The sequence below is a fragment of the Euprymna scolopes genome, chromosome 23, assembly GCF_053919585.1.
Source record: "Euprymna scolopes isolate OS-2025 chromosome 23, ASM5391958v1, whole genome shotgun sequence".
Lineage (NCBI taxonomy): Eukaryota > Metazoa > Mollusca > Cephalopoda > Sepiida > Sepiolidae > Euprymna > Euprymna scolopes.
The window spans coordinates 330,003-343,031 of record NC_136504.1 but is presented as its reverse complement, the minus strand read 5'-3'; the positions used below and the strand labels follow the sequence as shown (position 1 = coordinate 343,031).

At 37.1% G+C, this 13,029-nt stretch overlaps 1 protein-coding gene across 5 annotated transcripts in view; it reads right to left on the bottom strand.

Annotated features, from left to right (window-relative positions):
* Positions 1-13,029, bottom strand: part of LOC145245715 (uncharacterized) — a 341,671-nt gene that overhangs the window by 197,975 nt on the left and 130,667 nt on the right. For 4 of the 5 annotated variants that reach the window (XM_080107250.1, XM_080107247.1, XM_080107249.1 and 1 more), the window contains one exon: positions 4,943-5,034. The exons of the other annotated variant lie outside the window; for it this stretch is intronic. In XM_080107250.1, the coding sequence (XP_079963376.1) occupies positions 4,943-5,034 (92 nt within the window). The remainder of the gene's footprint in view (positions 1-4,942; positions 5,035-13,029) is intronic. 5 annotated transcript variants of the gene reach the window in all.

The following is a 13,029-nucleotide window of genomic DNA, read 5'->3' as shown; positions in this document are numbered from 1 at the left end:
TAATTATAATCTATTAATTAATGATCAATTAGTGAGAATTAAAATTTGGATAATTCACTGATATTTAGAAAAATAAAAAGTAAATTAAACAAAAATGGTCATGTTTTTAGATCTTTGGAAAATATCACTGAATATGTGTGTGCCCTTCAACCTCCACAGAAAAATAATAACCCTTATCCCTGAGTGGCTTCCGGACCTTGATAAGTGGTGATCATCTTGTAAAAAAAACAAAAAAAAAAAACCCATTCATTTTAACTTATAATCCAAACTCTGTACATTCACCTCATTTTTTAAATTTTTTTTTTTATTACATTTTCACCCTGAACAAGGCACAGTGCCACTTTGATGTAGGGGGCTACTATCAGGGACATAAGTTAGAGGGATACTATGTAGGGAGTTATGCAGCAAGATGTCTGTTCACATTACACTTGAACTTCTATATGTCAGTACAGTTGAGGAAGCAGGAACTCGGAAGGGAATTCCAAAGTGTAGCAGTTCTGGGAAAGAAACTACTGGAATAGAAGTCTTTCTTACATCTAGGCATCTCTACTGTGTAAAAGTGGGACTTTGCTGCTTGTCAGGTTTGTAGGGGGCATTTATGTCGAGGGGTACAAGGGCTTGTAGTTAGAGCATCCATCCTTAAAATACTTGTAAAACAGGCAGGGGAATGCAACATTTCATCAATGGGATAGAGATTGAAGTTTAGGTGATAGTTCAGAACTTATCAGGCTGGCAACTCTCTTTTGAACCCTGTCTAGGAGCGAGAGATTGGTAGCAGATGAACCAGCCCAAATGCAACAACAATACTCAATAAATGGGCGAATAGTGGCCTTGTAGAGATATAGGATACTTTCAGGCATAAGTAACTTTCTAGCACAGTAGAGGGAGCCCACCTTCTTTGCAGCAGCCTTGGCAATGCTCTTGATGTATCTGTTCCAACTCGTGTTCACTGTGAACATTAAGTCAAGGAGTTTGAACAAAGTACTTTCAGGTAATATATCTTTAGCCATAGCTATTGGTGGTTGAAAAGGTTTCTTGTAATTATTAAAAGAAATGAGCTTAGTCTTATCAGCATTGAACGTCATTATCCATTTTGTCCCCATTCCACTACAGACTGGAGGTTTTCCTCTAGAATTTCCGCTATTGCCTTGGATATATGTTGATTAGTTTTCCCCTTGTGGCTGTTATAGAACATGGTGTTGTCAGCAAATATATCCATTTCAGAGACTATTTTATCAGGGAGGTCATTTATAAATATTAGGAATAATAAAAGTCCAAGGATCGACCCCTGAGGTACACTCCCATTTCTATCCCATTGTTTAGATGTAAGACCATTGAGGACAACCTGGATTCTCCTCTTACCAGAGAAGGATTTAATTAAGATAAGTATTGGTCCAATAATAACATACAATCTGATTTTCATAAGGCCATCATGCCATACACTGTCAAAAGTCTTAGATATATCTAGGGCTACTGCCCTCCCCTCCTCGCCTTGCCTTATCTGATACATGGTATATATGTTCAGAGATTACAGTTAGAATATCTGCGGTAGAATGGGATTACCTAAATCCATATTGATGGTCGGACAGAAATTTAGCAACTGTAAGGTGGTGGAATAAAGCTCGATTAATTAAGAACTCAAATATTTTGGCGAAAAAGAGGGAGGAGGCTAATGGAGTGATAATTTAATGGGTCAGTTCTTTCACCAGAATTCTTGTAAACTGGTACCACAGAAACAGTTTTCCAGCAGTCAAGAAAAACAATTTGTTAAGGCATTTGTTGAAAAGCTTGGAGAGGACTGGAGCAACCTCAGTGGAGCTTTTTTTTTAATAGTACGGCTGAGATGATATCAGGTCCACATGCTTTTGAGGTGTCTAGGTTTTTTTTATTATATGTACTTTAGAAAGGGTGATTTTCAGATCATCTAGTGTAGTTTCTGTTAGCAAAGGAAAATCAAAGAGAGAGTAGTTCGCTGGGTCCAAAGTAGAGTTTCAGTCAAACTGACAGACTAGCATGTTAGCTTTCTCGGCTGTCATGCAAACAACCTTGGAATTGTTGATTGCTCATTATTTACTACACTATTGTAGATTTTCTAGAAATTATGAGTTCCTAATTTCTATGCTTTGATATGGTTTCTGGTGGTTTTGGCATATTCTCTCTTAGCTGTCGCTACTTCTTTCTTACAATTATTTCTAGCTTCTATAAACTTTTGTCTGCTTGTATTGGACTTATGCCGGATAAATCTGCGGTATGCATGTTGCCTCTGAGCAATGACAGCTGTGCAAGTAGAAGTAAATCATTGGGGAGAGTGGAGTTTGCTATAGAATTTCCGTATCGGAACATGTGCTTCTATAACTGCTTTAAACCATTCAGTGGTTTTATTTGTGCACTGTTCAGCAGGAAGAGAAAAGGTATTTCCCCATGGGGCATCTCTGATGTCTCTAATGGTATCGCAGTCAGCCTTATTATAGTACCTTGTCGTTTAGAGCAGTGGCTCTTCAACTTGGGGTCGAGATTTTAGAGTGATGTCTATCATTATCACCACATGATTAGCATTCCTAAGTGGGCAATGGGTATTTGTTACACAATTCTCAGGAACTGTTGTCAGAAATAGATCCAGAAGTGAGGCTGTTGGTCCCGACGATTTGGAAGTCTGGTTGAGAATGTTACTATCTGTGTCAAGGAATAGGATATAGAAAAGTTATGGATGATGCTACCAGCTGTGTCTGTCTAGTTAGAGAAGCCAAGCCAATTATTGTGGTGGACGTTAAAGTCACCAATTACATGAATTTGGGCACTAGTGTCAAGAGAGAGCACTATATCTATGCTATCAGAGACATGATTGATTAGAGTATAGTCCTGGGTTGAGGGAGAATGATAAAGAAAATATAGGTAGCTAATGCTATGCTGTCTGGTTAGTTTAAAGCACATGAAGGCCTGGTCATCTAATTCTAGCTCAGATTTCCTAGTCATGGGGAGGGTGTTGCAAATATAGACGCCAAGTCTGTATGTATCTATCAAAGTCCTTATGACAAAGTGGAAGATAACTAGACATGTTAAAGACGTTAGCGGGGATGGAGGAGTGCTAAGATATCCGGGGAGTTTGCTAGGAGAAATGATTCTACATCATCTAAGTTAGTTCAAAGTTCATGGATATTTGTAAATGCAAGCCTCAAGGGAGAAGGCAAATCATTGTTTGAGTGTGTGTCTGGTTTGATCGTTATTTTGGATTGAGCTGTCATTTGATTTTATTTCATAGTTTCAGTTTAGGGTAAGAGGTGCTGTATTCTGCTGTAGCTGTTCATTTGAACCGGAAATCATAAAAATTGATAAGTCATCTCATAAGATGTATAGCAATAACATACTGAATATTCAAGAGTCTCTGACAATTTTAAATGTCTGTATAAAAAAGTCTGGAAACTTATTGAAGGTACCTCGTACATCTTAACTATCAAAATCAACAGAAAATCTGCATGAAAAGGTGCAATATAAATCAAAGTCAGTTAGGTGACACTGCCATTCAATGCTCTATGTGGTAACAGCTATGTCTTCTCTATTAGTGTTCTCATCTGTTTCACATGTATGTAGTAGCCATGGAAACTCACTAGATGGAACTTCCATCATCGTATGTAACATACACCAATGAAATAATGTGCATCTGTATACTTACCCTTTTTTTTTTTTTTTTTTTACACAGTGATCACCACTTATCAAGGCCCGGAAGCCACTCAGGGATAAGGGTTATTGCAAGTACATTACCTTAGTGTGGAGATTTGATGAAGTGTTTACTTAAGGGGGTGGTTCATCAGGAATTTGTTAACATTGGACTTGAAGACATCCAAGTTGTAGTCTGGTGGGAAGCAGGCAGACGGAACAGAGTTCCACAGGTGTGCAGTTCTAAGAAAGAAGCTTTGTTCATGGAATCCACGTTTTGATTTAGGCACAGATAAAGAGTGGGGGAAATTTTTCACAGTGGATTTGGCTAGACGGGCGTTTTTCGTGAAAGATTGGCGAGGGGGGACCAGAGATTGGAGTTCAGACGAGCACCTGCCATGGAAATAACGATAAAACAAGGATAGGCTCGCAACGTCTCTTCTGTGGGAGAGAGGTTGCAGGGTAGAGAAAAGGGCATCCCCCACTAAGCCACAAAGTCTATTTTGTACTCTGTCAAGGCAGGATAGGCTGTTTTTTGCAGCTCCTGCCCAGATATGGCAGCAGTATTCCATCCTTGGACATACTTGGCTTTTATATAGATAGAGAATTGCATCAGTAGTGAGATATCTTCTGGAGCGGTAGAAGTATCCCACCATCTTTCCAGCGACCTTGGCAACAGACTTGATGTACGTGTTCCATTTCAGATCAGGAGTAAAGGTCAAACCCAGAAGCTTGTCAAAACACGGGGCCTCACCCAGACGAGAGCCATCCATCACAATTGATGCCAGATGGGGATCAGAGCGTTGATGATATAAGGATAGGAGTTTGGTTTTAGATGCATTAAAGGTAACCAGCCACGTCTTCCCCCACTGAACCACGCGCTCGAGATCAGAGGAGAGAGAATCAGAGAGAACTTTGTCATTTACAGCCTTTGATGTGTTGCCGTAGATGGTCATGTCATCAGCATAGATGTAAACGAATGATTTAAGTATGTGTTTAGGGAGGTCATTGATGTAGATCAGGAAGAGAGTTGGGCCTAGGATTGACCCCTTATACACACTTTCAGTCTACTTCATAATTATTAATTATGGAAAAAATCTATAATATATATAATGACATTTATTTTATCTTAAACATTTTTAACATTGTTTGAACTATAAAAAGCCATGATATTTATGAACACATGCACAAAGTAATTTAAATTTTATTTTTTAAATATTTTATTTTTGAAATTAATAATTGAGTGAATGCTATAGAAAACTTAAAAAAAAAAACTACAACATCTCACTTTTTGTGATTCTGCAGAATTTTTGTGTTTTCCTGGGTGCCACTTGGAAGCTAAACGTTTGTAACTGTTCTGCACTAGATTCAAATCCTCATCTGCAAAAAAAAAAAAAAAAAAGTTGCCTTTATAATTAAAAGCCAAGTGAAAAAAAAAATATATATAATAAAAAGTTCCAAACCAAAATTTCTTGAACAGAATTTTCATAAAGCATATAAAATTAACCAAATAAAACAAAGACTTATTCCAAGGGATATTCTAATTATAAAAGTGACATCTTACACAGGCTCATATTTCTTTGGTAAGCCTTTTTTTATTTTTTTTATTTTTACATGGTAGTCACTACTTACCAAGGCCCGGAAGCCACTCGGGGATAAGGGTTATTGTGGGTACAGTAGTCAATGGGATAATATCACAGTAATCGTTAGTAATGGAGATTTGATAAAGTGTCTTACGTAAGGTGGCGATTTATCAGGAATTTGTTTATGTTGGACTTGAAGACATCCAAGTTGTAGTCAGGTGGGAAACAGGCAAACGGAAGAGAGTTCAACAGGTGTGCACTTCTAAGAAAGAAGCTTTGTTCATGGAATCTATGTTTTGATTTAGGCACAGATAAAAAGTGGGGGTAATTATTGATAGTGTTTCAGCTAGACGGGTGTTTTTCGTGAAAGATTAGTGAAGGGGGGCCAGAGATTGGAGCTTTCAGATCAGGAGCAAAGGTCAAGCCCAGAAGCTTATCAAAACATGCGACTTCTCTTAGACGAGAGCCATCCATTTCAATTGATGCCAGATGTGGATCAGAGCGCTGATGATGTAAAGATAGGAGTTTGGTTTTGGATGCATTAACAGTAACCAGCCACCTCTTCCCCCACTGTACCACGCGCTCAAGATCAGAGGAGAGAGAATCAGAGAGAACTTTGTCATTTACAGCCTTTGATGTGTTGCCATAGCTGGTCATGTCATCAGCATAGATGTCAACGAATGATTTAAATATGTGTTTTGGGAGATCATTGATGTAGATCAGGATTGGTTGGTTGGGCCCAGGATGGATCCCTGAGGGACACCAGCATTAATACTGTGGACTTCTGATTTCTGCCCATCAACCACTACTCTTATGAGCCTATCAGAGAGAAATGATTTAATAATTGAGAAAACATTTCCAGTTATACTGTAGCTGGAAATCTTATGCCATACCTTATCGAAGGCCTTTGATATTTCAAGAGCAATTGCCCTAGAAAGGAAGCCTTTGTCGAGAGATTCACTAATCCTATGAGATATAACTGTTAGCACATCTTCTGTGGATCTAGCAGAACGGAAACCATACTGCATGTCACTAAGAAGGTTATTTCTGCTGAGGTGGTTGACTACTTTATTTAATATGGATTCCAGTACTCATGACACACAAGAGACTTATTGGTTTGTACTGGGACTGAGATGACCTATCACCTGAATTCTTAAATACAGGGCACACTGATGAGGTTTTCCAGGGTGTTGGAAAGCACTTCTTAAGATAAGGCTTAAACAGTTTTGTAAGTATGGAGGCAAGTTCTGGTTGAAGCTTTTTCAACACTATAATTGGAATGCCGTCAGGGACAGTTACTTTACTGGAATCAAGATTCTTGATTAGCTTGGAAACATCACGCACAGATATCTGTATGCTGCATAGTGTGTTTGTTATAGGAGGAAATACAGGGAGTTGATGGCCTTCGTCGTATAGGGTAGAATTAGCTGCAAAGTTCTTGGCAAATAGTTTGGCCTTGTCTGATGCTGACGAGATGACCTCAGATCCATTGATGATGATTGGGATAGAACGCACACTTCTGTTCAGGATCCTGTTTGCTATTTGCCAAACTTGGTGGGAACCAAGCCGCTGATCAGCTACTTTGGATTTAACGGACTGATTATATAACTCTCTTGCATTTTTTATTACTCTTTTACAGAGGTTGCTGGCAGTCCTAAAAGCAGCTTTAGTCTCAGTACATCTGTATGCGATGGCAGCAGCACATTCTGGGGAGAACCATGGCTGGCTATTAGGTTTTTGTTAGAATTTTTTTGGCTGGTATGAATCGGTCTATGCCTACAATTAACCATTCAGTCAGGTCTGATATTATAGAGGACACATCCTTTTTAAACATGGAATGCAGAGGTAGATCAGATATAAATGTACAGAAGCTATCCCAGTCAGCCATAGAATATAGATATATTGTACGGTGGACAGGTACATCTTAAGACTTATTATATTTCATTTTTATCTTAACTGATACAACGGAGTGGTCGGGGATCCCAGAGGAGATAGAACGGAACATAAACATAGTTCAGGGGAAATTGTGAGAAAAAGGTCTAGAAGGCTTGCATACTGACTGGTAGTATCGGGCACACGGGTGGGTTCGTGAACAATATGTGTGAGGTCATAGGCAATGGCGACATCATGACAGAACCTCCCCTCGTCATCTGTCTTGTCTAAGTGGCTCAGCCATTCCACATTGTGGGCATTGAAGTCTCCACATGTCAATGTTAGCCGAAGAATAAGCAGACAGGATGTGGTCAATTTTCTCAGATATACTCTTAAAGATAGTAACTCTGCTGTTGTGGGGGCGATAGAGAGCAAATATAAATACGGTGGTGTAAGCAAGTACAACCCGGAAGCACATATAAGGTAAATTAGGGTCTTCTCTGGAGATATCCCTACCACACGGAAAGCCATCTTTAATGTAGGCACATATTCCATGCCCATGGCGATCTTGGGGGTCAGATTTAGATGTTAAGTTTGAGTATCCTTTAATTATGAACTCATCTAGGGAAGTGGTCAGCCCTATGCCAGTTTCACTTAGGAACAATATGTCCGGCTTTGTCTCCTGCAATTGGGTTTCGACCTCTGGAAGGTTGGAACGTAGACACCTTATATTGGAGAAGGAGACATGGTAGTAGGGGTCTACATTAGAGGATGGTGTTCTAGGTTTAAAAACGTTTACCTCCAGCATCCTTACTAGTGACATGGCCACAAGGATAGACGTAGAAACAGAAAATTTTCGACATCTCAGGCTACTGTTTACACAAGTACTGCTAATCTGGAAAGCAGCTTTTTCTTCACCCTTTCGTCAGAAAAATCACTCATTGGAAATGAGGACTGAGGGACAAATAAGGAGAAGCCTCTTTTAGCATCTGCCTTTTTTAATATAGCTTATTACAAACTAGCAAAATCAGTGTTTTGGCAAATGTGAGGAAATCAAGAATCATTACTCCACAGAAGTAAACTGACCGGAAATGACTCTTCATATGAAATTTTAAGCTTTAAATTATGATACAAAAATTATTTGTAAATAACACTAAGTTATAGTAAAATGATAATAATCATTGAATTAGAAAATAAAAATATCAAAGCAATATGCAAATTAGTTAATCTTAGAATGTTAACTGCATAGAAATGCTTAATACATCAGAAAATTATTTTAAATAGCAATTTTGCATTTTAATCTTACTGCTAGTGTGATAAATGGCCTAAATTTATGCATGGAGAGATATAACACTGTTTCCCATATACCAATAAGTGTGAATTATCATCTGACTCTGCCTCATCCTTCAAGTTTATAACTAAACAGCTGGACTGAATTTTATAGGTGGTAAGGCTCCACATATTAAGATGTGTTACTTGTGGTTTGATACTATTGACTCCTCCCTCAATGAAGTAAAATAAAAATTAAAAAAAAAGAGGAAATAAGTTTATCAGCAGAACAATAGAGATGAAATTGTTCATTAAGGTACACAAAGAAAGCTGAATCAAGGTGTGGCAAAAAATTGGAAATCTGTCAACATATTTAAAAGTTAGTTTTAGGAGTTGCGATGAGTTTTGCGACAGTTTACGAACAGTCTTGGGTTTGTGATGTTTGATGAGTTGCCAGTTTGGCAAAGTTTAATGCAGGTTGTGGCTAGGGCCAGATTGAAATAAGCTGATATCAACAGATGAACACGGCCTCAATAGAACGTAGGCGTTGACCTTAGCATGAAGGGAGCCGATGCTGTCACTCACACACACATCCAAAGTGCACAGCTGATATTTGCAGAATGTGTTGGAGTTTGTGTTTTATTCTTATACTTATACCATGCGCACTCTTCTCAGCAGCCACTAATGTGAAAGATGATGACATGACCGGAAAAGATGAAAGAGAAGAAATCTATAGCACAGTGTTGGAGTCAGCGGTTGTTGAGCAAGAGGGAATACATGGAAGTATTATAGTGAAATTTCCAGAGTAAAGATTAGTGATGAGATGGTTCCAAAATTTTAAAATGGCCTGAAAATAGAGGATCATTTTGCCCTAAATTTATATGTGCAACTCAACCCACTCTAAATTCTACAATAATTATTTGCTTTCTTTTTCTGTGTTTACATATAATCACTTAAAAAAAAACTAGAATCTCATTGGGGTGCAAGGTTAAATGTAGATATAATTTTTTTTATAAATTGATAAATTTCTAAATGTTCATCCTTTGTGTATTTTATCCAAGGTTTGATAAAAATCGCATAATGATTTTATCAATGTTTGTCAATTGTGGGGGAAAAAAATGCAATAAAACAGGATTATTTCAAAGACAACAGTACGTTCAAGGATGGAGTACTGCTGCCACATCTGGGCAGCAGCTGCTAAAAATAGCCTATCCTGCCTTGACAGAGTACAAAATAGACTTTGTGGTTTAGTGGGGGATGCCCTTTTCTCTTCCCTGCAACCTCTCTCCCACAGAAGAGACGTTGCAAGCCTGTCTTTGTTTTATCGCTATTTCCATAGCAGGTGCTCGTCTGAGCTCCAATCCCTCGTCCCCCTTCGCCAATCTTTCACGAGAAACACCCGTCTGGCTGAAACTACTGTCAATAATTTTCCCCACTCTTTACCTGTGCCTGAATCCAAACGTAGATTCCATGAGCAAAGCTTCTTTCCTAGAACTGCACGCCAGTGGAACTCTCTGCCGCTTGCCTGTTTCCCACCTGACTACAACTTGGACGTCTTCAAGTCCAACATAAACAGACTCCTGACAAACCGCCCCCTTAAGTAAGACACTCTATCAAAACCCCCAATACTAATGATTACTACAATACTATCTCATTGATTACTGTACACGCAATAACCCTTATCCCTGAGTGGCCTTCGGGCCTTGATAAGTTGTGACCCCCATGTAAAAAAATAAAAATAAAAAATAAGTGTGAGCATTTCCAAGGATTTTCTAAAGAATAAGAGTAAGTGAACTGTTGATTATATACTTTGTCATAATTTAGCAATAAAATAATTAAATTGAACCCAGATACACCGGTTCGGTATCTCAGTTTTGTGATAAATAGAAAATTTTCTGATAAATAAATACAAACTGTGTTTATTTCTTTATAATTGTCATGAAAAAATAAAATAATCGTTTTGGAATAAAAAATTATTAAAATTTTCCCGATTTTGATATTCCCAATAGTTCTGATTTTTTAATTTCTGATTAACCATTTCAAGACTAGTAAAGATATAATAGGTAGTGTAAGTAGTGACGACAGTATTTCTAAATAGAATCCATTTTGGAATATAATACCAAAGATTCCAACAAGTCGTGTTTTCTATATTTATACATTTCCAAAGCTTGTCTGAGACAGTCTAGTTGTATTAGATTCCTTTTCAAGTATCCAAGTCTCAAAAACAATAAAATTTATCAAGTATGTTTTTACTGGTAAGATTTTACAGTGCGATCTCACTATGTAGATAATGGAAGAGTATTATCAGTTTTACCGTTTAAAATGTTAAAATGCTAAATAAGATGTATGAAAATCAGAGCGTTTCAAAGTGAGTGAAAGAATTATGGGAGCAGCTTACTGAATTTGAAAAAAGAAATTAGTATCTCATTATTTTGATTCTTTGGACCATTGTTTTCATGTGGAATGTTATTTTCACAATGTTTCGGTTGATGTACCCTCCGATCTCGTTCAGGTGTATCTTGTCAAACTCTGGAATCTGCATAGAATTTTGAATGGAACCATTTATTTAAATCCAGGCGGGGGGGGGGTAATATGCTTACATTATATCAGTCACGATTGAACAGAAGTCTTGAATAACTTACAATTATATTTTTGAGTGTCCCCCACACTGAGGGTTGAAATTTCAATCTTCAGAAGATCTTAATTTTACAATTGAATTTTATCAAGTACTATGAGACCGGTCCTAAAGAAGATCAGATTACATCAACCAAAATGTTGTGAAAATAACACTCAAGATGAGAACAGTAGTCACAGTAATACAAACAATACAAATAATTACTCCTCATCTCAAATATTTAGAAACAAATTCATTTGATGATACAGCATAATCGTGTTTCCTTGGCCTTTTGGTCAAGATCAAAGTGTAGTATCTGTTCTTCAGATGATTGCTGCACTTCTATTTCTTGTTCTCTTTCAGTGGAGGAGAAATCCTTCACGACTGAGACAATTTTTATTTTTGTACCTTTTCTCCACGTTAAAAAACGACCCTGGTGTCTAACTCTGTCCCGTGGGGAGGCATAGTAAATAAGTACGTCACCAAAGTTAAACAGCATTAAGCCTGGTCAACAACAAATGGGAAATACTAGGTGCTGCATGTGAGAGGACAGGGATACTTCCCTATAAAAAACCCCCCAAAAACTAACATTGTTAAAATAATCTCTTCTGACAGAGTTATACATACGACTGAATTTGATATTCCCTAGAAATTTCCCCCTTGAAAGAGGAAGTTGGTTCAATCCATTCAACAGAATGAGTGGGTTGTCACCTATACATTTTTCAGCTAACTCCAATAAAAACCTTGCTTCTGCTTTGTAGATGACACTAGACTACAACAAACATGGGTTTTGACAGGGCTTCCAGTAATCTTACCAAAGATTCCAAAGTTAGATATATCTAAGTTTTAGTCTGAAGATTCACTTTTTTGTGCAATAACAATTGTCATATCACGATGAAATGATACTTTCATTTGAACCACAAAAAAGTCAGATGTGAGAGCTTGTGTTAGAATTCATTACCCAAAAAAACATTACAAACAAAGCCTCCGTCTGCTTAACCATGCAAAAAAATGTTTATCTAAGCTTGTCATAGACATGTAATAAAACAATTTTTTTTTTTACCAATGTTTTTATCAGTTTTGATTCTTAATTCATTCCGTTTATTTAGAAATACATTGTAATCTGTTAAAAATCTTACTACAATGTATTTAAAAAGAAATACTAAAAATTAAGTTTTTTAAGCAGATAACAAAAAATAAACCAAACAGGTTGCTAAATCCGTAAAAAATTATTTTTCTGCTACAGTCAGTATTTTTTTTATTCAAATAAAATGAAAAACGTTTTTTTTTCACAGATAAAAAATATTTGAAGATTATCATCTTTATTTTTTAGTTTTGTGTCATTTATAGAAATTAATAAAAGTAACAAAGAAAAAACAAAGTCAAAGAAACAGGTCAAAATGAACAGATGATATTTTGTTTAAGATATCATCAGTGAAAAAGATCAACAGGCATCAGTAAATCATGATACATCTAATCTATATATTTATAACTAGCTAACCAGCGTTGCCCGGTGGAAGCATGTCCCCCCCCCCCCCGAATAAATTAAATTATGGTTGTTGTCGCTGCTGCTGCCCAATCCTCAATGTTACAAATGACTCTCGGAATAGACACCTCAACTCCTCATGGTAAGAACGGCTATCGGAATGGAGGCTATCGAAATGGATACCCCCAATCTCCTCATGGCAAGAATGGGCAGAGAGGGGGGGGGTGTAGTAAGGATATTGAACAACCCCCAGCCGGAAAAAAAAAAAAAAAATAGCAACGAAGAGAAAACAAAAAAATTAGACGCAGACGGGTGGATAGATGTGTAAAACAAAAAAAATTTTTTTTTAAATGAATAAACTAAGCTAAAATAAAATACAAAATAGTAGGAAAAAAATCTCTCCTAAGATGAATTGTAGGATTTTATTAAAAGGCCTAAATCTGTCTACAATGAAGTTGTAAAGTTATATAATGTATTTGATAATAGTCTAGATACCATAAATTTGTATGTGGCATTTGTAGTTGCAAACCTACAGTAAATTGGCCCAGAGG